The 26536-nt window shown below is 46.6% G+C and overlaps 1 protein-coding gene across 1 annotated transcript; it reads right to left on the minus strand.

Annotated features, from left to right (window-relative positions):
- Positions 1-1881: 1881 nt before the first annotated feature.
- Positions 1882-25949, minus strand: CCDC122 (coiled-coil domain containing 122). Its single transcript, XM_044284568.1, has 4 exons — positions 25839-25949; positions 16816-17214; positions 4085-4201; positions 1882-2031 (listed from the first exon to the last, which is right to left on the minus strand). Exons 1-4 carry the CDS (start codon positions 25947-25949, stop codon positions 1882-1884), a joined length of 777 nt encoding a protein of 258 aa, XP_044140503.1.
- Between the last annotated feature and the right edge of the window lie 587 nt (positions 25950-26536).

Here is a 26536-nt window from a genome sequence, read left to right on the forward strand (position 1 = left end):
GGTGAACGGTGTAGGAATTATAACAGTTTGCATATGTGCCTCCCACTTGTTAAGGGACCAAAAGTAATGGGACATAATAATAATCATAAATCAAACTTTCACTTTTTGATACTTGGTTGCAAATCCTTTGCAGTCAATTACAGCCTGAAGTCTGGAACGCATAGACATCCCCAGACCCTGGGTTTCATCCCTGGTGATGCTCTGCCAGGCCTCTACTGCAACTGTCTTCAGTTCCTGCTTGTTCTTGGGGCATTTTCCCTTCAGTTTTGTCTTCAGCAAGTGAAATGCATGCTCAATCGGATTCAGGTCAGGTGATTGACTGACTTGGCCATTAGATAACATTCCACTTCTTTCCCTTAAAAAAAAAAACTCTTTGGTTGCTTTTGCAGTATGCTTTGGGTCATTGTCCACCTGCAGTGTGAAGCGCCGTCCAATGAGTTCTGAAACATTTGGCTGAATATGAGCAGATAATATTACCCGAAACACTTCAGAATTCATCCTGCTGTTTTTGTCAGCAGTCACATAATCAATACATACATTGATTATGTTCCATTGGCAGCCATACATGCCAGTTCCATTGGCAGCCATACATGCCCACGCCATGACACCACCACCATCATGCTTCACTGACGTGATACTGTATGCTTAGGATCATGAGCAGTTCCTTTCCTTCTCCATACTCTTCTCTTCCCATCACTCTGGTACAAGTTGATCTTGTTTTGCAAACTCTAATCTGGCCTTCCTGTTTTTGAGGCTCACCAATTGTTTACATCTTGTGGTGAACCCTCTGTATTCACTCTGGTGAAGTCTTCTCTTGATTGTTGACTTTGACACACATACTTCCTGGAGAGTGTTCTTGATCTGGCCAACTGTTGTGAAGGGTGCTTTCTTCACCAGGGAAAGAATTCTTCGGTCATCCACCACAGTTGTTTTCCATGGTCTTCCTGGTCTTTTGGTGTTGCTGAGCCTAATGATGGCTTGCTTCACTGATAGTGACAGCTCTTTGGATCTCATCTTGAGAGTTGACACATGCAGATTCCAAAGGCAAATAGCACACTTGAAATGAACTCTGGACCTTTTATCTGCTCATTGTAATTTTGATAAGGAGGGAATAACACACACCTGGCCATGGAACAGCTGAGAAGCCAATTGTCATATTACTTTTGGTCCCTTAACAAGTGGGAGGCACATATGCAAACTGTTGTAATTCCTACACCGTTCACCTGATTTGGATGTAAATACCCTCAAATTGAGGCTGACAGTCTGCAATTAAAGCACATCTTGTTTGTTTCATTTCAAATCCATTGTGGTGGTGTATAAAGCCAAGCATTTTAGAATTGTGTCGATGTCCCGATATTTATGGACCTGACTGCATTTATTTTGCATGTTTCACTTGTAAAAACTGTGCAGTCAATTACCATATTGCATAATGGCGACAAAAGATTATATGCAGATGTAGTTTTGATGCAGTTTTCAACTGCAATTCAACCATTCTAAACCATTTAGTTTGTACAGTGCACAAGGGCCAGGTCTCATAATAGAGGAATACTTGCAACACGTGATCATCCAAATACTCCCGCTTCAATATGAATTCCTAAAACTAACGTTGGGTGATGGAGAAGATAAGTAAAGATGTTTGGACCTCAGACAGAGCCATAGGTCATTCTTAGGAGGACACATAATAGATCTGTCACCATTTTTAAAGTTTCCACAAGCAAAGATATTTTTTTTTTTCTGTGCCACACAGAAGAAATTTAATGTAAAACAAGAGAAGGGCAATAAAGACTTATTATAATTACAATGTAGCTTCACTTTAACAAACAAGGAAATGAAGTCTGAAGAGTCTCAGTAACCCATAAACTTTCATAAAAGCTGAAAATTTCATTGGCTCATTCCAAGACTCTGCCGTAGAGTAGATGCCGTTTTTCTCATCTCTTGAATATTCCACTGATACTGTCTTCTGCTCAGCTGTGCCTTGTTTAACTGAGACTGCAGACGTTTTAGTATTGCATTGTACCGTTTCTTCTGCACCTGCCATGGAAGTAATATAAACCATGTACAGTTTCAGTAAATTATTAGGAAGGAATAGATTCTACAGTCTATAGTGGCACACAATTTTAATTACCATTACACATAGATGTTCCCCTAGCATATGATATCTTCAATTATCAGTAACACTTGTATTCATAGTATGCTTTTGTATATGATTCATGAAACAAGTGTATGCTATAGATCTTGCGGTAGAAAATAATTTCCACCTTTATAACACAGTTTTTTCTTGAGATAGATGTAATATATTCATTTATGCAGTACAGTGTACATATGCAGCGGGCAGCACAGTGGCTCAGTGGCTCAGTGGCTCAGTGGTTAGCACTGGTATATTGTAGCGCTGGAGTCCTAGGTTTGAATACAACCATGGACAACATCTGCATGGAGTTTGTATGTTTTCCTTGTGTTTACATGGGTTTCCCCCGGGTACCCCGGTTTCCTCCTACACTCCAAAGAGATACTGATAGGGAGAGTTTGGGCAAAGAATTCCTAAGGAATACAGTGCAGTATATCGTGGTCCTTCTCCAAGCCTCCTCTCTGTTTCCTTTCATACTGAAGTGTGCACCAGCCTCTGTAACCTCTCCTTGACCCAATCCTCTCCCTTCAATAATAAAATTTGTCTTCTGTGCTCCAGTTTCTGTGCCTTCTCACATTCTTTCCATGCCCCCTGCCTTTCTATTCAATAACAGAAATCTACTTTTTCAACCCAAAATTCTATATTTTATAGACACTTTACATGCAATGCTAAATATATGTACTCCAGAATATTTCCTCAGAAAATTACTACTTCACAAAATAAAAGGTGTCATACAGCTATATTGATGAAGAAATTTAAAGTTATGACCCCTGGACCACAGAAAGGAACAACATTTTTATGGTCCTTAAGTATAAAAATAGCTGGGTCATTAAGGGGTTAAATAAGCAAGACACTTGAGTTATGTACTAATTTTACATACATGAGACATAAATTCAGGATTTATAATAAAAAAGGGACATTTTTGGGAGGGTTTTTCCAATTTTAACAGTAAGTTGTGAAGTGTGGGTTCATGGTTTGGACATGTTTTTTTTCTCCAGAAAATCCAACTTATGATCAATGAGGCTAAGATCTGGAGCATTTGGAGTCAACACCTTGGACTGTTTATCAGGTTCCCCAATTCATTTTTAAACACTTGTTGTGGTATAAATCTACAGAAAGAAACCACTTTTATTAGAAAATACTATTGCCATGAAGTGGTGGACTTGTTCTCCAACAATGTTTAGGTAAGTGGTACATGTCAAACTAACAACCACACGAATGCCAGGACTCAAGGTTATTCAGCTGAACATTGCCCAGACCATCACACTGCCTCCGGCAGCTTGTCTTCTTCCTATATTGAATCCTGGTTCCATCTCCTCTCCAGGTAACTGTCCACAGGATGTAAAAGAAAACATGATTCATCAGACCAGGCCACCTTCTTCCATTAACCTACAGTCCAGTTTGGATGTTCACATGCCACTGGGGGTTGCCAGGGGTCAGCATGGGCAGTCTGACCAATCTGCAGCTACTGTTCCTAGTCAGAGATGCAGAAAGCTGTGATGTACTGTGCCATGCTATCTTTCTATCATAGCCAGGATTGACCATTTTCATCATATTTTGTACTACAATAGTTCTTCTGGGAGATCGGACCATAGGTCTAGTCTTTAAAGCCCAAGCACATCAATGAGTCAGAGTATAGACGACCCTTACTTTTGATAGGTGTTAACCACAGCATATCAAGAACATCCCACAAAACAAATTCATAAAATGATTTGCAGCCCAAAATATGAAGTATGCAATAATAAAATATATAAATAATAATGCTCCAAAGGTTTCAGAACTTTAATAATCGAAAAGGACTGGACGGTTCCCCCCCCCCCCCCCCCCAAAAAAAAAAGTAACCATTCAGACGGTGAGGTGACCCATGACTTTCTAGTTTGTGAATACTCTTTAATTAAATCAACTAAAATGTTTAACACTTGTATATAATTACTTCTAGTGGGAAGTGACATTACTTGCCTCTATGTCTTTTCTAAGCATAGCATGTTTTTCCAATTCCTCTTTATGTATCTTCTGTTTTGCATTGATACACTCCATTATTGCTTTGATTTGCTCACTTATACACAGTATTTCCTCCTGTAGGTAGAGAATGTGAATCAATGTAATTGTTGGACCAAAAACAGATCTTAAAGCGGTTATCCAAATCCTATAATGCCCCCTCTAATGCCAGGGCCCCTCATACAGTTTGTACTTACCTTGATCCCCGGCACCTGCTCCGCTTCTAATGCCCGTACGGCTGCCACTACATCAAAACATCCGACGGAGGCAGCTAATAGCAGGCCACGACAGGGACGTGCCTTCCTAAAATCGTGGGTGATGCTAGGAAGGCTCGTCCCTGTCACGGCCTGCTATTGGCTAATGCAATGGGAGATGCAGTAGCGGCTGTGCAGGCATCATAAGCAACGCGGGTGCCGGGAAGCAAGATAAGTACAACCTGTGTGAGGGGCCCGGGCATTAGATGGGGCATTATAGGGTTTGGATAACCCCTTTAAGTCCCTTTTATGCAGGCCAAAGATTGAGGCAATTATTGGGAATGAGTGTTCGTATGATAATTGACTGCATAAACAGTGCGGCCAATTACATGACAAATGAGCAAAAACGCTCAATCTCCTCTTTTATGCAGCATATAAAATCATCATTTGTGGGCAGCAGATCGTCCTGTGTAAACAGGGGACTGCTGCCGACAAACAATGAACCTGCATTGGGATGAACGATCAAAAGCGAGCACTTGTTCCCATAGAGGAAATAATAGCTCAATTCAACAAGCAAATGGTTTGTCTGTGAAGGTTCTCATTTATCCAGGTCATACATATGTGTAAAGAATAAATGAAGGCAACTGGACGTACTGTAGATTTCTTGAAACCGTTTCACTCGTTCTTCCAACAAGCTTTCTCAATTCTGAGTGACTGTACAAAAATTCTGGGAATAAATATGTAACTTAATCTACATCTGGTAATTATACCCAGCATTGGGTCAAAGGTGTTGATTCCATTATCCTAATTGGAGTCAGTAGGTGATAAAGACTTCCCAGAAAAAGGTGTCAAGACAGCATTGTATGTGGCAGACATAGAATTGCCAAAACCTCTGGTCAAGATTCAGCCGTGTACTTACATCTAAAAGGAACAGGTCACACCTTTGAAGACAGTCAAGTACGTGTTTTGGATAAGGAGGCCGATTGGTACAAATGAGGCATGAAGGAGGCCATCTACGTAAAAATGGAGAAGCCAAGCTTGAATAGAGGTGGGGGGGTTAGACATCTATTGTCTGCCACATACAATGCTGTCTTGATACCTTTTTCTGGGAAGTCTTTATCACCTTCTGACTCCAATTAGGATAATGGAATCAACACCTTTGACCCAATGCTGGGTATAATTACCAGATGTGGATTCAGTTACATATTTATTCCCAGAATTTTTGTACAGTCACTCAGAATTGAGAAAGCTCGTTGGAAGAACGAGTGAAACGTTTTCAAGAAATCTACAGTATGTCCAGTTGCCACTAATTGCTTGTGTATCAGCCCATGTAAAAGGGCCTTTAGGAAACAGCAATAACTACCTAGTGCTCTCATTAGATGGCTTCCATAACGTCTATTAATTTACAATACATGCAGAGCCTTTGGAGAGCAAAAAACAGGAAACCTCATCTGCCATACCAATAATGATCTTTATTTATTGTTGGAAAATCCTCATCTAAATGTTAATTCTTACCTCCCTCACATCTACATTTGCTAAATGTTATGGGCAGTGGTTGTGGACCCACTGTGCCAACCAACCCATTTGTCCTGATGGCCTTATCCTGGCAGTCCCCGGTTTTAACTCTTTAACCCCTGTACAGGGATCTGGCCTTCACCACAGGGCAGCCACCAGGCTGCTAGTGTAGTGCCCTAGAGCAGGGAGTATTTTGACATTTGGACATTTGCCTATATCCCCTATGCAAAGTTAAAACTTCTTACTTTATTTCTATTGAAAGGGTTGACTTATACTGTTTATTACTGTGTTACCCAAAAGCAGACAGGCTGACATTTCAAATGTCTGGTTTTAGCTATGTTGTTATTTCTGGAAACGTGTTTTTGTCTGGAAAACCTGCTGTGTCATTGCCATTGAGTATCATTGAAGCCTTAACGTAAGTTTATAACAGACGGGAGCTGAAACAATGTATCTGTTTATGCTCAGTTTCTCCACTCCACACCTCCCAGTAGAAGGTACTATTCTAGCAAAAACTGTATATAAGGAGAGCAGTCAAAGCCCCTAGTGTGCTGCAGTTAGGGAACAGTGCTTGGAAGAGGAATGATGTGGAGGACGATGAGGTCCTCGATCCCACATGGAATTAAGGTCATGCGAGTGACCTGTGTAATTCGGATGAAGAGGCGGTAGTTGCACAGAGCCACCAACACAGCAGAAGAGGGAGCAGGGTGCAAAAGTGGAGCGGCCGTCCCCTAGACAGTATGTCTGCTACTGCCCAATGCAGCAAGGGATCGAGCACACCAAAGCCAGCTCTAAGGAGTTCCCTGGCGTAGCAGTTCTTCAGACAATGTGCTGACAAGACACAAGTGGTTTGCACACTGTGCAATCAGAGCCTGAAGCAAGGCATAAATGTTCTCAACCTAAGCACAACCTGCATGACCAGGCATCTAAGTGCAAAGCATAAGCTGCAGTGGAGTAGACACCTCAAAAACAAAGAAAGGTCTCTGGCTCCTCCTGGTTCCTCTTCTGCTGCAGTCTCGGCCTCTACTTCCACCTCTGGAGTGACAGTGGCATCTGCCACCCCGCAAACCGAGGATCTGCCAGCAACACCACCACCTGGGTCACCAAGCATCTCCACAATGTCCCACGGAAGCGTTCAGCTCTCCATCTCCTAAACACTGGAGCAAAAGAGGAAGTACCCCCCTACCCACCCGCGATCCCTGGCCCTGAATGCCAGCATTTCAAAATTACTGGCTTTTGAAATGCTGTCATTCTGTCTGGTGGAGACGGAGAGTTTTAAAAGCCTTATGGCGGTGGCTGTCCCACAGTACGTCGTGCCCAGCCGCCACTACTTTTCCAGGTGAGCCATCCCTTCCCTGCACAACCAAGTGGGGGACAAAATCAGGTGTGCACTGCGCAACGCCATCTGAGGCAAGGTCCACCTAACTATGGATACGTGGACCAGTAAGCTGTCATGGTCTTACCTTCTCACTGTTCTCCTTCGTTTGACATGTGCTGGCGGCCATCTTGGTTTCTGGGTTTCTTGTAGCCTCCCACCCTGCGGCTCCTCCTTCCCACTGGGAGGAGCTGGATGCCTAGCTCATATATATAGAAGGTCTGTGGCTTCAGTTCCTTGCTTGGTCCTCCTGTGTGCACATGCTTCAAAGACTGCTGCTGCTTCTGGTTCCTGATCCTGGCCTCGTCTGACTACCCCGTTGGTTCCCGATCCTGGCTTCGTCTGACTACCCCGTTGGTTCCTGATCCTGGCTACGTCTGACTACCCTCCTGGTTCCTGACCTCCGTCTACGCAAGACCCTGCTTCAGTTTAGCCATCCGTTTGGACTTTAGCTACGGCTTGATTTTCAATAAAGCCTTCTTATTCCACCTATCTCTGTTGTACGTCTGGTTCATGGTTCCATGACATTAGGACCAAGCCATGAATTCTGACGGTACAGGGCCATCCTCGCTACCTACGCTGGTTGCCAGACTTGATCAGCAGGATCACCTGTTGGGTCGGTTCGCTGTGGCGTTACAAACCCTGCTTGAACGCACGGCTCATTTAGCTTCCGTTGCCGATGGGTCGGTTGTCGCTCCTGGGCCCGCTCCTACTGCCGCTCCGGTTGTTGCGCCAGAGTCTACCCCGACACCTGTTGCTGCACCTGCGGTGTTTCGGGGTATGACCGGTTCTGCCCCCCTTCCACAGCGCTTTGGGGGAGAGCCAACTCAGTGCCGAGGTTTCCTTAACCAGGTGGCCATTTATTTCGAGTTGCTGCCACATGCCTTTCCTACTGAGAGATCAAAGGTGGGCTTCTTGATCTCGCTGCTCTCGGACAAGGCCTTGGCCTGGGCCAGCCCTTTATGGGAGAACAACAATCCGGTGGTTGCCGAGTTTTCCGGTTTTGTTGCTTCTCTTCGGAAGGTATTCGATGTGCCGGCTCGTGCTGCCTCTGCTGCGAAGCTCCTTATGTCCATCAGACAGGGTTCACGATCCGTAGCTGAATACGCCATTGAGTTTCGTACCCTGGCAGCAGAGGTGGGCTGGAATAATGAGGCTCTGGTCGCTGCTTTCTCTCATGGTCTCTCGGATGCCTTGAAGGATGAGATTGCAGCCAAGGACCTACCAGTGGAGCTCGAGTCCCTTATTTCTTTCCTGATTTTGATTGACACCAGACTCAGGGAGAGACCTTCCTTTAAGGAGAGCCTGCGGAGGCCTTCTAACAGATTGGCGCCTACGTTTGCTGTCCCACCCGTGCCTCCCTCTCCTCCCACGCCTCCTGGGGATGACTGGTCTGGGGGTCAACCCATGCAGCTGGGGGTTGCTCGCCTGTCCGAGGGGGAGAGGGTACTCCGGAGACGCGAGGGCCGATGCATGTACTGTGGTCTCGGTGGGCATTTTCGGTTGGCATGCCCGAACCGTCCGGGAAACGCTCGCACCTGAGATCCTGTCGGGGGCAGATCTTGGGTGGAGTCTCCTCGTCCCCGGTTTCCCGTGTTGACAAACCACTGATTACTGTTGTCCTCTCCTGGGTCGGGGGCTCGGTGACGACCCAGGCGTTGGTGGACTCTGGTGCTGGTGGCTTGTTCATTGATAGTGTGTTCGCCGCCGCCAATTCCATTCCTCTGCAGCCTCGAGGTTCCCCACTGGCTCTTGAGGCGATAGACGGCAGACCTCTTCTGCCGCCACACGTGACCCAGGAGACCCTTCCAGTGGGGATGGCCATTGGTGCCGTTCACAGAGAGTCGGTCTGTCTCCAGGTTATTTCGTCTCCACACTACTCGGTGGTCTTGGGGTACCCCTGGCTCCAGAAGCATAATCCGACTTTCGATTGGAGATCGGCCGAGATCCTCTCGTGGTCACCGCAGTGTGGGGCTAGTTGCATCCATGGGCCTGTCAAGTTGCTGTGTACTTCCTCGGACTCTCTGTTGCCTCCTGAATACGAAGAGTACCGGGATGTATTCGATAAGGTGCGTGCGGTTGCCCTACCTCCGCACCGCCCATACGATTGTGCCATAGAGTTACAATCTGGTGCCGTTCCTCCTCGTGGCAAAGTCTATCCACTGTCGGTAGCGGAGAATGAGGCCATGGAGGAGTACGTGAGGGAGGCGCTTTCACGCGGACACATTCGCAAATCCTCGTCCCCGGCAGGGGCTGGATTTTTCTTTGTGAAAAAGAAGGGCGGTGAGTTGAGGCCTTGCATCGACTACAGGGGTCTCAATCGCATCACGATCAAGAACGCTTACCCGATACCCTTGATTTCCGAGCTGTTCGATCGCCTCAAAGGGGCCACGGTCTTTACCAAACTCGACCTGAGGGCGGCATATAACCTGGTAAGGATCAAGGCGGGCGATGAGTGGAAGACCGCGTTTAACACCAGGACCGGTCATTATGAATCCTTGGTTATGCCCTTTGGGTTGTGCAATGCGCCCGCAGTCTTCCAGGAATTCATCAACGATGTTTTCCGTGACCTGTTGCAGCAGTGTGTGGTGGTCTATTTGGATGACATCTTGGTATATTCTGCATCCATGGAGGCCCACATTCTGGATGTCAGACGAGTGTTGCAACGCTTACGAGAGAACAAGCTGTTCGGTAAGCTTGAGAAATGCGAATTTCACCGATCCCAGGTAACCTTCTTAGGTTACATCATTTCCGCTGAGGGGTTCTCCATGGATCCTGAGAAGGTTTCGGCTGTCTTACAGTGGCCCCAGCCCAGTGGGCTTCGTGCCCTGCAGCGCTTTTTGGGCTTCGCCAATTATTATCGGAAGTTCATCAGGGACTTTTCCATGCTAGCCAAGCCTCTCACGGATCTGACCAGGAAGGGCAGTAATCCTCAGGTCTGGCCGCTCGAGGCCATCCGAGCTTTTGAGGCTCTAAAGTCCGCCTTTGTGTCGGCTCCGATTCTGTCGCATCCCAACCCTGGGTTGCCTTTTGTCCTCGAGGTGGACGCGTCTGAGACGGGAGTAGGCGCCCTCCTGTCTCAGCGTAGAACACCAGAGGGTCCTCTGCTTCCTTGTGGGTTTTACTCCCGGAAACTGTCTTCCGCGGAGTGCAACTATCAGATTGGTGACAGGGAGTTATTGGCCATCGTGCAGGCCCTTAAAGAATGGAGGCACTTGCTCGAGGGCTCGGTGGTTCCGGTTCTCATCCTGACGGACCACAAGAATCTGACCTACCTCTCTGAGGCCAAGAGATTGACACCACGTCAGGCCAGATGGGCTCTGTTCTTGTCACGTTTTAATTACGTGGTCTCCTACCTACCCGGCTCCAAGAACATCAGAGCGGATGCCTTATCACGGCAGTACTCCGAGCTGTCCGGGGAGGAGTCGATTCCGACTACGGTCATACCCCCGAATCAGATCCTGGCTGCTATTCGCACCAGCCTGACCTCTCCTCTGGGTGAGCAGATTTTGGCGGCTCAATCTGGTGCTCCCTCTGGGAGACCCAACGGCAGATGTTTTGTGCCTGAGGAGTTGCGCACTCGGTTGTTGCGAACCTACCATAACTCCAAGGCCGCGGGGCACCCTGGAAAGAATCAGCTGTCCTGGGCGGTTTCACGTCTGTTCTGGTGGCCTTCTCTACGTTCCGACATCGCCGCATATGTAGCGGCATGCTCCGTTTGTGCCCAGAGTAAGTCCCCTCGGCACCTTTCGTTGGGCCTTTTGCAACCCATAGCCACCGGGGAGCGTCCATGGTCACACCTGGGGATGGATTTCATTGTGGACCTTCCTGCATCCCGAGGCCATACGGTCATTCTCATGATTGTGGATCGGTTTTCCAAAATGTGCCACTGTGTTCCTCTCAAGAAGTTACCCTCTGCACAAGAGTTGGCCTCGATTTTTGCCAGGGAGGTCTTCCGGTTGCACGGTTTGCCCAAGGAGATTGTGTCGGATCGGGGGAGTCAGTTTGTGTCCAGGTTCTGGCGCGCCTTTTGCTCCCAGTTGGGGATTCATCTCTCTTTCTCCTCGGCCTACCACCCTCAGTCCAATGGGGCCGCAGAACGATCCAATCAGGCCTTGGAGCAATTCCTTCGTTGCTATGTCTCCGATCACCAAGACAATTGGGTTGACCTCCTGCCTTGGGCTGAGTTTGCCAGGAACACGGCGGTGAACTCTTCCTCTGGGACGTCTCCCTTCATGGCCAATTATGGGTTCCAACCTGCCGTGTTACCGGAGGTATTCTCTCCCCAGGATACTCCGGCTGTGGAGGATCACCTTTCCGTCCTACGTACTTCTTGGGTACAGATCCAGAGGTCCCTTGAGGTCTCTGCGCAACGCCAGAGACTCCAGGCTAATCGCAGACGAGCGCCCGCTCCTTCCTACCAGGTCGGAGACCGTGTATGGTTGTCCACCCGCAACCTCAACCTTCGAGTGCCCACTCCCAAGCTGGCGCCTCGCTTTGTTGGTCCCTTCCGAGTGCTTCACAGGGTAAACCCGGTAGCCTATGCCCTTGCGCTTCCTCCTGGCATGCGGATCTCCAACGTGTTTCATGTCTCCCTGTTGAAGCCATTGGTGTGTAATCGTTTCACTTCCTCGGTTCCTCGGCCCCGTCCGGTCCAAGTGGGCAATCGTAAGGAATATGAGGTGAGCAATATCCTGGACTCACGCCTGGTCCGCGGTCGGTTGCAGTTTTTGGTCCATTGGCGTGGTTATGGTCCAGAGGAGCGTTCCTGGGTTCCCTCCACAGATGTCCATGCTCCTGCGTTGCTCCGAGCCTTCCACGCACGCTTCCCTCTGAAACCGTTCCTTACTCCGCGGAGGAGGGGCCCTTGAGGGGGAGGTACTGTCATGGTCTTACCTTCTCACTGTTCTCCTTCGTTTGACATGTGCTGGCGGCCATCTTGGTTTCTGGGTTTCTTGTAGCCTCCCACCCTGCGGCTCCTCCTTCCCACTGGGAGGAGCTGGATGCCTAGCTCATATATATAGAAGGTCTGTGGCTTCAGTTCCTTGCTTGGTCCTCCTGTGTGCACATGCTTCAAAGACTGCTGCTGCTTCTGGTTCCTGATCCTGGCCTCGTCTGACTACCCCGTTGGTTCCCGATCCTGGCTTCGTCTGACTACCCCGTTGGTTCCTGATCCTGGCTACGTCTGACTACCCTCCTGGTTCCTGACCTCCGTCTACGCAAGACCCTGCTTCAGTTTAGCCATCCGTTTGGACTTTAGCTACGGCTTGATTTTCAATAAAGCCTTCTTATTCCACCTATCTCTGTTGTACGTCTGGTTCATGGTTCCATGACATAAGCACAGTCAGGGACGTGTCCTTCCACCACCGAGGATTGCAGGGCGCTTCAGTTTGCCTCCTGTTGCTTCCTCCTCCTACTCCGATTCCTCATCCTCTACCGGCTCCTCATCCGGTCAGCGTAAGACCTTCACCACCAACTTCAGCACAGCCAGGGGTAACCGACAGCAGGCAGTTTTAAAACATATCTGTTTGGCGGACAAACCCCACACTGCGCAGGAGCTGTGGACGGGCACGGAACAACAGACCGATGAGTGGTTGGTGCCAGTGAGCCTCAAGCCCGGCCTGGTGGTGTGTGATAATGGGCGAAATCTCGTAGCAGCTCTGGGACTAGCCGGTTTGATGCACATCCCTTGTCTGGCGCATGTGCTGAATTTGGTGGTGCAGAGGTTCCTTAAAAATTACCCGATATGTCAAAGCTGCTACATAAAGTGCCGGCCGTCTGTGCGCCCTTTCTGCGTTCTCACCCTGCTGCTGCTCACCTCTCAGCTCTGCAGCGTAATTTCGGACTTCCCGATCACCGCCTCATATGCGATGTGCCCACAAGGTGGAACTCCATTTCACATGCTGGCAGACTATGCGAGCAGCAGCAGGCCATAGTGGAGTTTCAGCTGCAGCACACACGGGTGAGTCGCTTTGCGGAACAGCACCATTTCAATATCAATGACTGGGCCTCCATGCGAGACCTGTGTGCCTTGTTGCGCTGTTTCGAGTACTCCACCAACATGACCAGTGCCAATAACGCCATTCTCAGCGTTACTATCCCACTTCTATGTCTCCTTGAAAAAAACGCTTCTGGCAATGATGGAAGAAGATGTGGCACAGGAGGAGGACGAGGAAGAGGGATCATTTCATAGGGATTCCAGCCAGTCATTCACAAGTGGGTCCGAGTGTAGGTTCCTGCATCCACAAACGCCAGGGACACAATTGTCCAGCCAGGGCACAGTTCTGGAGGATGATGAGGTGGAGAATGAGGAGGAGGAGATGGAGATACAGAGGACACAGACGATACATCTCCCACAGAGGACAGCTTGTTGTTGCCTCTGGGCAGCCTGGCACACATGAGCGATTACATGCTGCAGTGTCTGCGCAACAACCGCCTAGTTGCCCACATTCTATCTTGTGCTGATTACTGGGTGGCCACGCTGCTGGATCCCCGCTACAAGGACAACATACTGTCCCTAATTCACTTGAGCGTGATCGTAAGATGCGCGAATACAAGCGCACGCTGGTAAAGGCGCTGCTGGTGGCATTTCCACCTGACAGCGGGGGCACAGTGGAAGCACAAGGCAAAGGCAGAGGAGAAGGAAGAGGTCGCAAACGCAGCTGGGGCACCACCAGCACCTCAGAAGGCAGGGTTAGTATGGCCGAAATGTGTAAAAGCTTTGTCAGCACGCCACAACAACCAGCACAACCAGCTGATATGGAACGTCTTAGCAGGAGGCAGCATTTCACCAACATGGTGGAGCAGTATGTGTGCACACGCCTACACGTACTGAATGACGGGTCTGCCCCCTTCAACTTCTGGGTCTCCAAATTGGGCACATGGCCTGAGCTTGCCCTTTACGCCTTGGAGGTGCTGGCCTGCCCTGCAGCCAGTGTATTATCTGAGAGTGTGTTTAGCACGGCAGGGGGCGTCATCACAGACATGCGCAGCCGCCTGTCCACAGCCAGTGTGGACAAGCTCACGTTCATTAAAATGAACCAGGCATGGATCCTACAGGACTTGTCCCTACCTTTTGCAGAATAGACATGTATACCGGCCTTACCCAGCCATTGTTATACTGCAGCGTAATTGCTCATTGTTGTATTTTTGATATTTCCCACTCTTTTGGGGTGCACCCTAATTTAAAAAATAAATAAAATTAAAATGAAAAACCAGTGTTGGCTACCTCGTCATCCTCCACCACCGCTTCCACCTACACCGCTACGTTCACCGCCTCCTGAACCTCCTACTCCATATGGACCTCCACCTCATACATCAAGATTATTTATTTAATTTGTACGTATTTTGTTTTATTTTATGTCATTTCCCAAATTTGTCTGTTACATTTTCGGGTGCAATTCACAAATTTTTGGTTGTGATATACCCCTGCTCTACTTAGTAGACAGGTTAATAAATTTCACAAATTTTTCTGTTACATTGTCAGGTGACATTCACCAATTTTTGGCTGTGATATACCCCTGCTCTACCTAGTGGACAGGTTAATAAATTTCACAAATTTTCCTGTTACATAGTTGGGTGACATTCACCAATTTTTGGCTGTGATATACCCCTACTCTACCTAGTAGACAGGTTAATAAATTTCACAAATTTTTCTCTTACATTGTCAGGTGACATTCACCAATTTTTGGCTGTGATATACTCCTGCTCTACCTAGTGGACAGGTTAATAAATTTCACAAATTTTCCTGTTACATAGTTGGGTGACATTTACCAATTTTTGGCTGTGATATACCCCTGCTCTACCTAGTAGACAGGTTAATAAATTTCACAAATTTTTCTGTTACATTCTTGGGTGACATTTTTGCCATGAATAAACCTCTGCTCTGCATAGGTGACAGGGACCGACATTTTTAAAAATCATCTGTTCCATTGGTGGGTGACATTAACCCATTTCTGGCGATGTAAACCCCCTGCTCTGCATAGGTGACAGGGAATAAAATTTGTCTTTAATTGGCCCTTTTTTTCGATCCTTCCGCTTTAATAACTTGTCCCACATTTCAGCTCGATCACATTGCAGCCATTGACCTCCCTTGGATGTGGTATCCCTTTCTCACGGTCCCTCTTCGGCATGGAACCCTGATTCGCTGATAACCGTGATCAACATGGTAGGCTCAGAAAAGAACATCGAAAGTTGATAGAGAAGATATCCAATTAGATTGTGGACGTCACGGGCACCTGCGATTAGGCAGAAGTTATCTAGACTTAACAAAGAGGCAGCATGGCCTCACCTTTTCTAACGTTTCCAAATCCAAAATACCGCAGTGACATTCCCTATAATTTTTTATCATTCCAATAACAGGGCATCTTAAGAGTTCTGTATTGTTATTTATTGTCACTACCTCCCCGAGTCGGGAGTAGGTAATTGCCATGCTCCCCCACCTTTACTTGGAAGCTTCAGCTTCAATAATTTGTCCCACATTTCAGCTTGATGACATTGCAGCCATTGACCTCCCTTGGATGTGGTCCCCCTTTCTCACGCTCCCTCTCCAGCGTGGAACCCTGAATCGCCGCTAACCGTGATCAACAGGGTAGGTGCAGAAAAGAACATCGAAAGTTGATAGAGAAGATATCCAATTGGATCGTGGACATCACTGGGACATGCAACATGGTGGAGCAGTATGCATGCACACGCCTACACATACTGACTGATGGGTCTGCCCCCTTTAACTTCTGGGTCTACAAATTGGGCACATGGCTTGAGCTTGCCCTTTACACCTTGGAGGTGCTGGCCTGCCCTGCAGCCAGTGTACTGTCTGAACGTTTGTTTAGCACGGCTGGAGGGGGTTATAACAGGTTATATTTCCCAATGTTTTGAGGTGTACCCTAATTTAAACAAAACAAATACTAAATAAAACCAAAAAGCAGTGTAGGCTACCTCCTCATCCTACACCGCCGTTTCCACCTACACCAACACATCCACCGCCTCCTCAACCTCTACACCTCGTCCTCCAAGATCAAGATTATTATTTTTTATTTTTTGCGTATTATGTTATTTTAAGTCATTTACCTATCCACATTTGTTTGCAGGGCACTTGCCATGCTCTTAATCACATCTTGCTGCCATTTTCAGCCCTCTAGCCCTTTCCATGACTTTTTTACAGCCATTTTAGTGCTCAAAATTTCGGGTTCCCATTGACTTCAATGGGGTTAGGGTTCGGGGTCAAGTTCGGGTCCCGAACTAGAACTTTTTTGTGAAGTTCGGCCGAACCCGTCAAACCCGAACATTCAGGTGTCCGCTCAACTCTAATTGTAACCCCTTTGCTCATCAGAGTATGTGTGTGTACTTCTTTCTCATAGTCAGTGTGTTGGACTAGGGTGGGCAACCTGCGGCACTCCAGCTGTTGTGAAACTACAACTCCCAGCATGCATACTTGCTCTGCATTTCTCAGAATTTTCATAAAAATAAGTGGATCATATTAGGAATTAAAGTTTCACAACAGCTGGAGTGCCGCAGGTTGCCCACCCTACTAGAATATCATTGTTGCTCATTTGCTATATATTATATTATCCCATATATTATATCCCTCCCACCACAATTACATTACCAACCTGCAGTTGTTTTACAGCAGCGCTCCCTGGATTATGCAAGTCAAGAATCATTTCCTCCTTCTGCTTCTTTAATTGTTGAACCACAGCTCGTTTCTTATTAAGCTCAATCATAAATGGCAGTTTATTTTCTGCCACTGAAAACCTATTAATACTCTCCGCAATTCTTTTACGGTATCCATTATTTTTGGACACAATGGATTCAAAATCTTCTCTCTGAGTTTCCAACTCCAGTTTAAGCTTCACATTCTCAGCATAAATTGAGTGGTTTTGGGTCTCCAGGATTTCACATTGATGTGTTATATTTTCTATTAAGTCTTCTTCTTGAATAATCTTTCTTTCAACTTCTTTTGTTTCCAGTAGTACAGACCTGAGCTCTTTTTCAAGTTCATAAAGCTGTGTCTAAAATGAGGACAGTAGTTTGATGAGATGTTTAGATAATTTTTAATTTGACAACAGAAACATTGGTGTATAATGATCTGCGGCATTCAAGAGCCGATATAGACCATAGGTCATTTCATTATAGCAAGGTCATATGTATCATGTCTCCTCAGCCAATGCTATTGCTACAGAGCCCCTGAAAAGAGAATTCCTAAACAAGGTTGGGTTAATCAGTGGCCTTTTTCTGGTATCCCCATACTTTAAAACATTGTGCCCCTCTCACAGTAGTAATATCCTCATTGCACCCCTTTACATTATTTATGCCCTCGTTGTGAGCCTTCATAGTAGTTATGCCCACACTGTGCCCCCTCATGGTAGTTATGCCCACACTGTGCCCCCAACAGTAGTTATGCCCTCGTTGCCTCCTTCAAAGTAGTTACAGTAGTTTACCCTTCATTGTGCCCCTGTCACAGTAGTTATGCCCACAATGTGCTTCTTAACTGTAGTTATGGCCTCACTGGGCCCCACATAGTAGTTATGTCGTCATTATTCCCCCCTCATAGTAGTTATGCCCTCTCTGTGCCCCTTCATAGTAGTTATGCCCTCATTATGCCCCCCACAGTAATTATGCCCTCATTGTGCTGCCCTCACAGAAGTGAGGGCCTCCCCATGCCCCTTCACAGTAGTTATGCTGTCATTGTACCCCCTCACAGTAGTTATGTCCTCATTGTGCCCCCTTCAGAGTAGTTTTGCCGTCACTGTGCCCCCCTCACAGTAGTAATGCCCACTCTGTGTATTACAACTCACGGTGTCCCATTTCTGATGATCAGATCCAGCACCCCCCTGCAAGCACAGATCACTCTGCAAGGGAGGAGTGCACAGGCAGATTCCTGGGCCTGCACACTTCTCCTGCACAGTCCAGCAGCGTGATCTGTCCCTGAGTCACCATTCAGTGCATGGGCCTAGAGGGGGGAAGAAGCACGGGGAGCTGAGCAGTCACTAAGTGAAAGTAACACCAGCTCCCCAGCACTCTAGCAATGAGCGCTTCTATCTGTATTGATAGAAGCATTCATTCAGGGTCGGTGCAAGGATTTTTGCCGCCCTAGGCAAAGATCCATTTTGCCGCCCCCTCATGTCACTCACTCACTGACAGGTTACAGCATCATTGTCTTATTAGATCACACAAAATAATGTTTAAATCTGAATGGTTACCATGGGCAATACATAAATGAAATGTTTGGATACCTAAAATTCAAGCAATAGCTAGTATATATAAAACATGGGGGCTGAGGTTTGATAACTCTGCGTTTTGTCCTTACAGTGTAATTATTATTATTATTACCATTATGTCAATTTCTTACAAGGGTTTCCATAGCATCAGCATGGGTTGCATCTAAGACACTTACTATTATGATGAAAATCAATAAAAATAATGAATATTAAATGGTAGTTTAAAAAATCTCACAGGTGAAAATCACAGGATTATAGAGGCAGGTATAAAGTTTTTTTCTTTTTGAATATCTATAGAGAGAAATTGTCCTTATTTACATGTCCTTATTTACAAAAAAAAATGCACCAGAATCCTTTGTCTGAATTGTATTATTATGTCATGGTTTTTAGAAGCAGCGGTGATAACCCAGCCAAAGGGGACTAATGACGTGACGTTTGTGTTGCATCCGTTTTTTTGTGGAACCATTGTAACAATGCCTAATATCTGCAAAACGGAGAATAGGACATGTTCTATCCTTTATGCGGGACTGCAGAACGTACATATGAATACAGACAGCACACAGTGAGCCTTATAGAGGGGTATTGTTACTTCTGGGGTACAGTGGAAGCATTATTATTGGGCACAATATGGAGGGCACTACTACTATTGAGGCACTTGGAGAACATTCTTGCTTTTGGGGGTACTGCAGGAGGCACTATTACTATTGAGGGCAGCAGTGGCGTACATAGAGAAGTAAGGGCCCCATAGCAAGGATGAAAGCACGGGAGGTTAGGGCAGCAGAAAGGCTAGGTGCACCCCTGTACACAAATATCATTTATGAATGTGCAGTATATATGTATTTTCTGAATGTTCATTAATAGAATAAATAATACGCATACAAAACATTTTAATATGAACTCAAGTCAAGCAATGATGTAATGACAGAAATTAGGACATGCAAATTGAGAGATCACAAATCTTTTCCCAGGTACTCTCTGGTGATGCATGAATAGCAATAATTAAGAAGCAGGCAGCACAGATTGCTGCTCCCACTTATCCATCTGGGTTTTTTCTTCTTCACTGGACAGCTTAATTTTCATGCAGAAAAAAAAGATTTCCACCATATGTTTTATGGTATTAAAGTTTTATCCACGCTTCTTTTATTGTATCATGATTTCAATTACCCGCTATGAAAGTTAAAATTCTACAGATTGTATTACCAAACTTCAAATCTGCTTAAACTAGAAAGTGCATCTTCACCTTTGAAGGCATATATTAAGTTTATATTTCACAGATCTATATAAAAGGTTGATGGCTAGCAGATCATTCATAGCATGTCACTGCACAAGATGACCAGCAGGGGAGATGGAGAATTGCTGTGTGTGAGAATATGCATGGAGATGGGTTCGGTAAGTACATAAAATGTTTTAGTTCACTATAAGTTTCTCTAATTACTAGTCACAAGACCACAGGTAGATGACAACACTGCAATGAACGCACCATTGCAATAAATAAATCATCCTATTAATTCATTAGTGACCAGCCTGTTTTGGGCCTTTATAAACAAGTGATTTTTTTTCATTCAATGTAGTCTTATGGGTTTTTGTTTTTTTAGGGACCCGTTGTAGTCTTTAATGGTGCCAGTGTGGGGTACACATAATTTACTGATTGACTTTTATTAACTCTTTCTCAGAGGGGAATATAAAAAATTAGCAATACCCCTACTGAGTTTTTACGTTATAAATTTAGCTGCATTTATTTGTATATATCTGTAAAGAATAAATCAAGGCAACTGGACGTACTGTAGATTTCTTGAAAACATTTCAAATTTTTTTTTTTTAATTCTGGGAATAAATATGTAACTGAATTCACATCTGGTAATTAGACCCAGCTGGGTCTAATTACCAGATGTGGATTCAGTTACATATTTATTCCCAGAATTTTTAATTTTTTTTTGTACAATCACTCAGAATTGAGAAAGCTCGTTGGAAGAACGAGTGAAACGTTTTCAAGAAATCTACAGTACTTCCAGTTGCCTTGATTTATTCTTTACAGATATATACCATGACCTGGATAAATGAGAACCTTCACAGATGCATTCATTTGTGGACATAAGTAATATGATAGCTTTATTCTCTGGGTCAGTATGATTACAGAGATACCAAATACATCAACTTTTGTTTTCCATTTTAGTTCTTTTGCACAATAAAAACCTTTTTCAGGTGATCTCATAGGTTTTCCAGGTCTGGAGAAAGTGCAGGCCACTCCATTTGAGATACTCCAGTCTCCAGCAGCCGTTCCCTAATGATGTCGATGAGCTGGCGCATTGTCGTCCATGAAGATGAAATTAGGCCTGTGTTGTTCATGTAGAGGCACAATGACTGGATTAATCATGTTGTTCAAGTAGTATGGGCTTGTCACTGTACCAAAGTGTAGGGCAGTTCTGTATTGACTAGACACACCTGCGCACACTAACACCACCACCACCAAAGGCTCATCTGGTGACAACAGTGTCTGATGCATAGCTCTCTCCTTGACATCTCCTGCATCCTTGGTGGCCATCATTTCTGCTCAGCGTGAATCGACTTTCATCAGTGAACAACACGAAGACCCACTGGTCCCTCATCCAGCATAGATGCTCCCTGACCCCATGCAAGACGATGACGCCTGTGCTTGGTGGTGTGGCCAGGTACCCTTGCAAGTCATCTAGCGCGCAGACCTCACTGATGTAAATAGTTTAGAATGGTCTGACGTGACACTTGGGTGCCTCTCACCTCCCTTAAATGTGCCTGGAGTTGTGTGGCATTCATCATCCCGTTCCACAGCACTGCCTTCTCTTCATATAGCTGATTTGCGGGGGTGATGGGTGTCGGACACCATCGATCTGATATTGATGACCTATCTTTAGGGTACATCATCAATATAAATAAAGCTGACAATGCCTTTAATAGTCTCACAAGGGAACTATAATACGTGATCTTTTGATCACTTATAAAATACATTGCACTATTTATGTAGTGCAATGTATTTTACTATTAGTGCTATATTGACATTCACCAGCATGTGATGTAATGTGTTAAATGGCCTGGATCGGTATTTGTCTGGGCAGTTGCAGCAGGAAAGCAGCACAGGACACCCATAAAAAGGCGGCGGCCCAGTCTATGGCCCCTTAGGCCCCTTTCACACGGGCGAGAATTCAGTGCGGGTGCAATGCGTGAGGTGAATCTGCCGACTTCTTCGTTTTCACATTATTGAATTTGAGTGGCTGTTTTGGATCTAGCTGATAGTCGGAAGTGCATTCCTGTGGAGATCTTGAAGGATATTGGTCAGTGGCGTACACACAATCCATGGGGCCCCGGTGCAAAACTGATCTATGGGGCCCCCTCCCCGTCGCCCCCCCCCCCCCAACCTGCCTCCTAGCCCCCCCCCCCCACTACCTCCCCTACCAGTGGTGTAACTATAGTGTTATGGGCCACAGTGCAAACATTTTTTCAAAGAACCGGCAGATTTTTTTACTAAGGGCTCTTTCCGTGCGGCTAATCCGCGGCGTGACTGAGTGCCAAGCCCCATTCTAGACAGCAGAGACACGGAGCAGTGACATGATTGACTGTGATCTTTTTACTACAAAATCACGGTGACAACTTTATGTCTCTGTGATTTTGTAGTAAAGAGATCACAGAGAGGCACGGAGCATAATCAGTCATGTTAATGCTCTGTGTCTCTGCTGTCCGGAACGGGGCTTGGCTCTCATTTACGCAGCGGATTCCTCGCACGGGATCCGCTTGTGTTAAAGAGCCCTAAGCCCAATGCATGGCTACACTCACCTAGTCCTAATAAAATCTGGTCCTACCTCATCCAGGGTGTCGCTGGCGTCGGCGTGATGTCCGCTGGATCCAGAACAAGGTCCCTGTGGTGAGAAAAAAAGAATAATCACATAAGGAAGGGATGGTGACTGCCCCTGTGAAATCACCAGCTGGCCTGTAAGACTGCCATGCCAATGTGTAGCAGGGTAATCTAGGACATTTCCCCTAAGTGCAACCACACGGTACTAATGCCCACCTTGTGGCCCCTCACAGTAGTTATGCCCACCTTTGTTCCCGTCACAGTAATTATGCCCAGATATGTGCCCCCTCATAGTAGTTATGCCAAATATGTGTCCCCTTACAGTAGTAATGCCAGATTATGTGCCCCCTCACAGTATTAATGCCAGACTATGTGCCCCTCACCTAGTAACGCCAGATTATATGCACCTTACAGTAGTAATGCCAGATTATGTGCCCCTCACAGTATTTATGCCCAGTTATGTGCCCCCTCAAAGTAAATATGCCCACATATGTGCCCCCTCAGAGTGGTTATGCCAGATTACGTGTCCTCTCACAGTAATAATGCCAGATTATGTGCCCCTTCACAGTATTTATGCCCGGTTATGTGCCCCCTCAAAGTAAATTTGCCCAGATATGTGTCCCCTCAGAGTGGTTATGCTAGATTATGTGCCCCTCACATTAGATATGCTCACATATGTGCCCCTCACATTGGTTATGCCAGATTAGGCTCCTTTCACACTAGCGTTCGTCGGTCCGCTCGTGAGCTCCATTTGAAGGAGCTCACGAGCGGACCCGAACGCCTCCGTCCAGCCCTGATGCAGTCTGAATGGAGCGGATCCGCTCAGACTGCATCAGTCTGGCGGCGTTCAGCCTCCGCTCCGCTCGCCTCCGCACGGACAGGCGGACAGCTGAACGCTGCTTGCAGCGTTCAGCTGTCCGCCTGGCCGTGCGGAGGCGAGCGAATCCGTTCAGACTTACAATGTAAGTCAATGGGAACGAATCCGCTTGAAGATGAGCCCATATGGCTCAATCTTCAAGCGGATCCGTCCCCCATTGACTTTACATTGAAAGTCTGAACGGATCCGCTCAGGCTACTTGCGCACTTGCGAAATTTTTCTAAGTTATTAATGCAGACGGATCCGTACTGAACGGAGCCTCCGTCTGCATTAATATGATCGGATCCGTTCAGAACGGATCCGATCGAACGCTAGTGTGAAAGTAGCCTTACATGCCCCGTCACAGTAGTTATGCCTTCATATGTGCCCCCTCATAGTTATGCCTTTATATGTGCCCCCTCACAGTAGTTATGCCACATTAGGTGCCCCCTCAAATTAGTTATGGCAGATTAGGTGCCCCTCAGTAGAGATGCCAACTTTTGTGCCCCCTCACTCTAGTTGTTCCCATCAATCCCCCCCCCCCCCCCCTCTGCCCCTCTGCCCCCTGCCTCTCTGCCCCTTTGCCCCCCTGCCCCCAGTCTGCAGCATTAGAAAAAATAAATCTTACATACTTACCTTCTTCCCTGATGAGAGTAGGCAGCTTGCCGGGTTTTTAGGTCTCCTCCCACAGTGACAGGCAGCAGCGCGATCTGGGGCCAGCAGGGGGAGCTCCTGAGCTCTGAAGATCAGTGAAGCAGGGAGCAGAGAGGTTTCCCTGCTTCACTATAGAAACGGAATATGCCGGCCGTGTGTGAGTGAGTGCGTGCTCCCCCCCATATTATACATGTAATGGTGGCATGGAGCGCTCTGATGGGGCCCAAAATTGCCACTGTACTTCATGCCGGGCCCCACCAGAGCGCTCCATTACATGTGAGTACAGCGGGAGCCCTGCCAGCGGCCTGGGGGGTGGGGTCCACAGGCGGCCGGGCCCCCTGGAGTGCCGGGCCCGGTCGCAACTGCGACCCCTGCGACCCTGGTATGTACGCCACTGATATTGGTGCTGCTTTAAATCGCTTTAAAGCCACAAAAATGTCAGCATTTAAATAGCACTGATTTCGCCATCGCCTGGATAAAGGCTCGCATAGAAACTCAGACTGTGAGAGAGCATGTGCTGTGATTGGAAAAGCCAGGGAAAGTGTACTGTAACAAGTCACTGTAATGGTACCATCATCTGTAGTCAGGGGAGTAGCTAAAAGATCATGGGCCCTGGTGCAAGAGTTCATCCTGGGCCCCTTTCCGTCGGTGCTTTGTGGCCAGGGGCAGGGAAGCACATAGCCTTCCTGCTGCCAGAGGCAAAACTTTCAATGGCAACCCCCCCATGCCAAATTCTTGACCTAACCCCTTTCCTCCAGCCAGAGGTGTAAATTGACCAGCATACGCTTTCTATAATACCGGTGTCTTCTTATGTTACACAAGGGTATTTGGGGCCCCCCTCAGGCTCCTGGACCTGGTAGCAACTACTACCTCTGTACCCCCTATAGCTATGCCCCTGTCTGTAGTTATCCTTCTGCTGCAATTGCATTACTAGGGACTGTTCTCTAATTAACCCAAGCGTGAATGGCATACACACTGTATGTGCACAGCCATGAGTGGTCAAGAGTGATTCCAGAAATAGGTAGTGGTCTGGAAGTCGCAGAGACCCCTGGAGGCACAAGGGCATTGTTATACAAGAGGCTACAGGATCGAACTGGCCCACAGGGGAACAGGTGAATCCTCTGGTGGGCCGCTGAGCAAGGTGGGCCCCTAATCCCCCACCGCCAGCACAAGTGGCGCATGGCACCGATCACCAACTGCACTACATACAGAAAGACAGTGTACAGCATGTCAACCAGCCTATGTGATCATTTAAAAAACTGGGTAGATTATTTAAGAAAGTACCCAGTTTTTTATTATCGATGTATCAGGTGGCTGAAATGACTTCTAGCGCACAGTCAGGCTAGCCAGGCTATTGTACCTCTTCAAGAGTCTGTAACCATTACTCCTCTTTACCTCTGATACTGAGTTCTGTAACTCTGCACATATGTGTGAAACTGATCCAGCAGGCTGGTCCGGCGGGAACAGCCTGTCAGATGCATCCCTGCTGGGCGCAACTGTGCTCTGCCGGAATTCCGTCCAGCCCATTTACTATAACAGGGGACAATGGAGATCCGGCCGCAACCCTGCAAATATGATGAGGAGTGGCTGGACAAATACCACTGCACACACCAGGTCTAGATGGCATCCCGGCAGCGCGCTGTTGCACCAGACAGGGACAGATCCGGCAAGCTGTTAACAGCCTGCCCGGATCTGTTTCACGCCTCTGTGAAACAAACCTAAGACCAATAAACAGTAATGGCCAGTTCGCCGTGTTCGGCAAACACATGCGGGCAGCCATCTTAACTCACAAGTCCGGCGATGCACAGGTAAGTCCTTACCTGTGCCTGTGCCGGGAGCCGGTCTGAAACAAATGCAGAGTTCCAAGAAAAGCCGCCGGGGGCCTACATCAGGCTTGTGAGTTAAGATGGTAGCCCGCATGTGTTCGCGGGCGAACACGGCGAACTGGCCATCACTGCCAATAAATATTTCTGCTTGCACCAATAAAAGTATGCGACATTTCAGTGGGGAGAGGCCCCCAGACACAGTTGTGTTCTTTTTTCTATTTTATCACATGTATTACATATTACTGTAATTACTCACTTGAAATTCGCAGAGTGCTTGTCTGCTTCTCTGTATTTCAGAAGCCTGGCTTTGTTGTTGCTGAGCCACTTGCCTTACTACTTCCGTTAAAGAAGACGCTGCATCTGCCATTTCTTGAAAAGAGAAGAATTTTAAATCACTATGACACATCTAATTTAACCTTAGTGACAAGCCTGTTTTGGGCCTTACTGACCAAGTGTTTTTCTTCCTTTTTTATCATCGCGTTCCAAGAGCCATAACTTTTTTATTTTTCAATCTATATAGCTTTATGAGGGCTTGTTTTTGCGGTACAAGTTGTAGTTTTTAATGGCGCCATTTTGGGGTACACATAACTTTCTGATTAACTTTTATTAACTTTCTGGGACAGAGATGGGAAAAACAGCACTGCCACTGCCACTGTGTTTTTACGTTATAAATTTTACTGCGTTAATTTTTCTGTATAAATAACATAATATCTTTATTCTCTGGGTCAGTACGATCACAGTGACACCAAATACATATAGATTTTTAACGTTTTACAACTTTTTTGCAATAAAATCCCTTTTTTATTTTTCTTTATATGGAGTTGTGTGAGGGCTTGATTTTTGGGGGATGACTTGTATTTTTCGTTGGTTTCATTTTGGAGTAAATGGCGCTTTTTTATCGCTTGTTATTCCGTTTTACGGTAGCAACTAAGAATAAATTAGAAATTCCATTAT

Source organism: Bufo gargarizans, chromosome 3 (assembly GCF_014858855.1).
Source record: "Bufo gargarizans isolate SCDJY-AF-19 chromosome 3, ASM1485885v1, whole genome shotgun sequence".
NCBI classification, from domain to species: domain Eukaryota; kingdom Metazoa; phylum Chordata; class Amphibia; order Anura; family Bufonidae; genus Bufo; species Bufo gargarizans.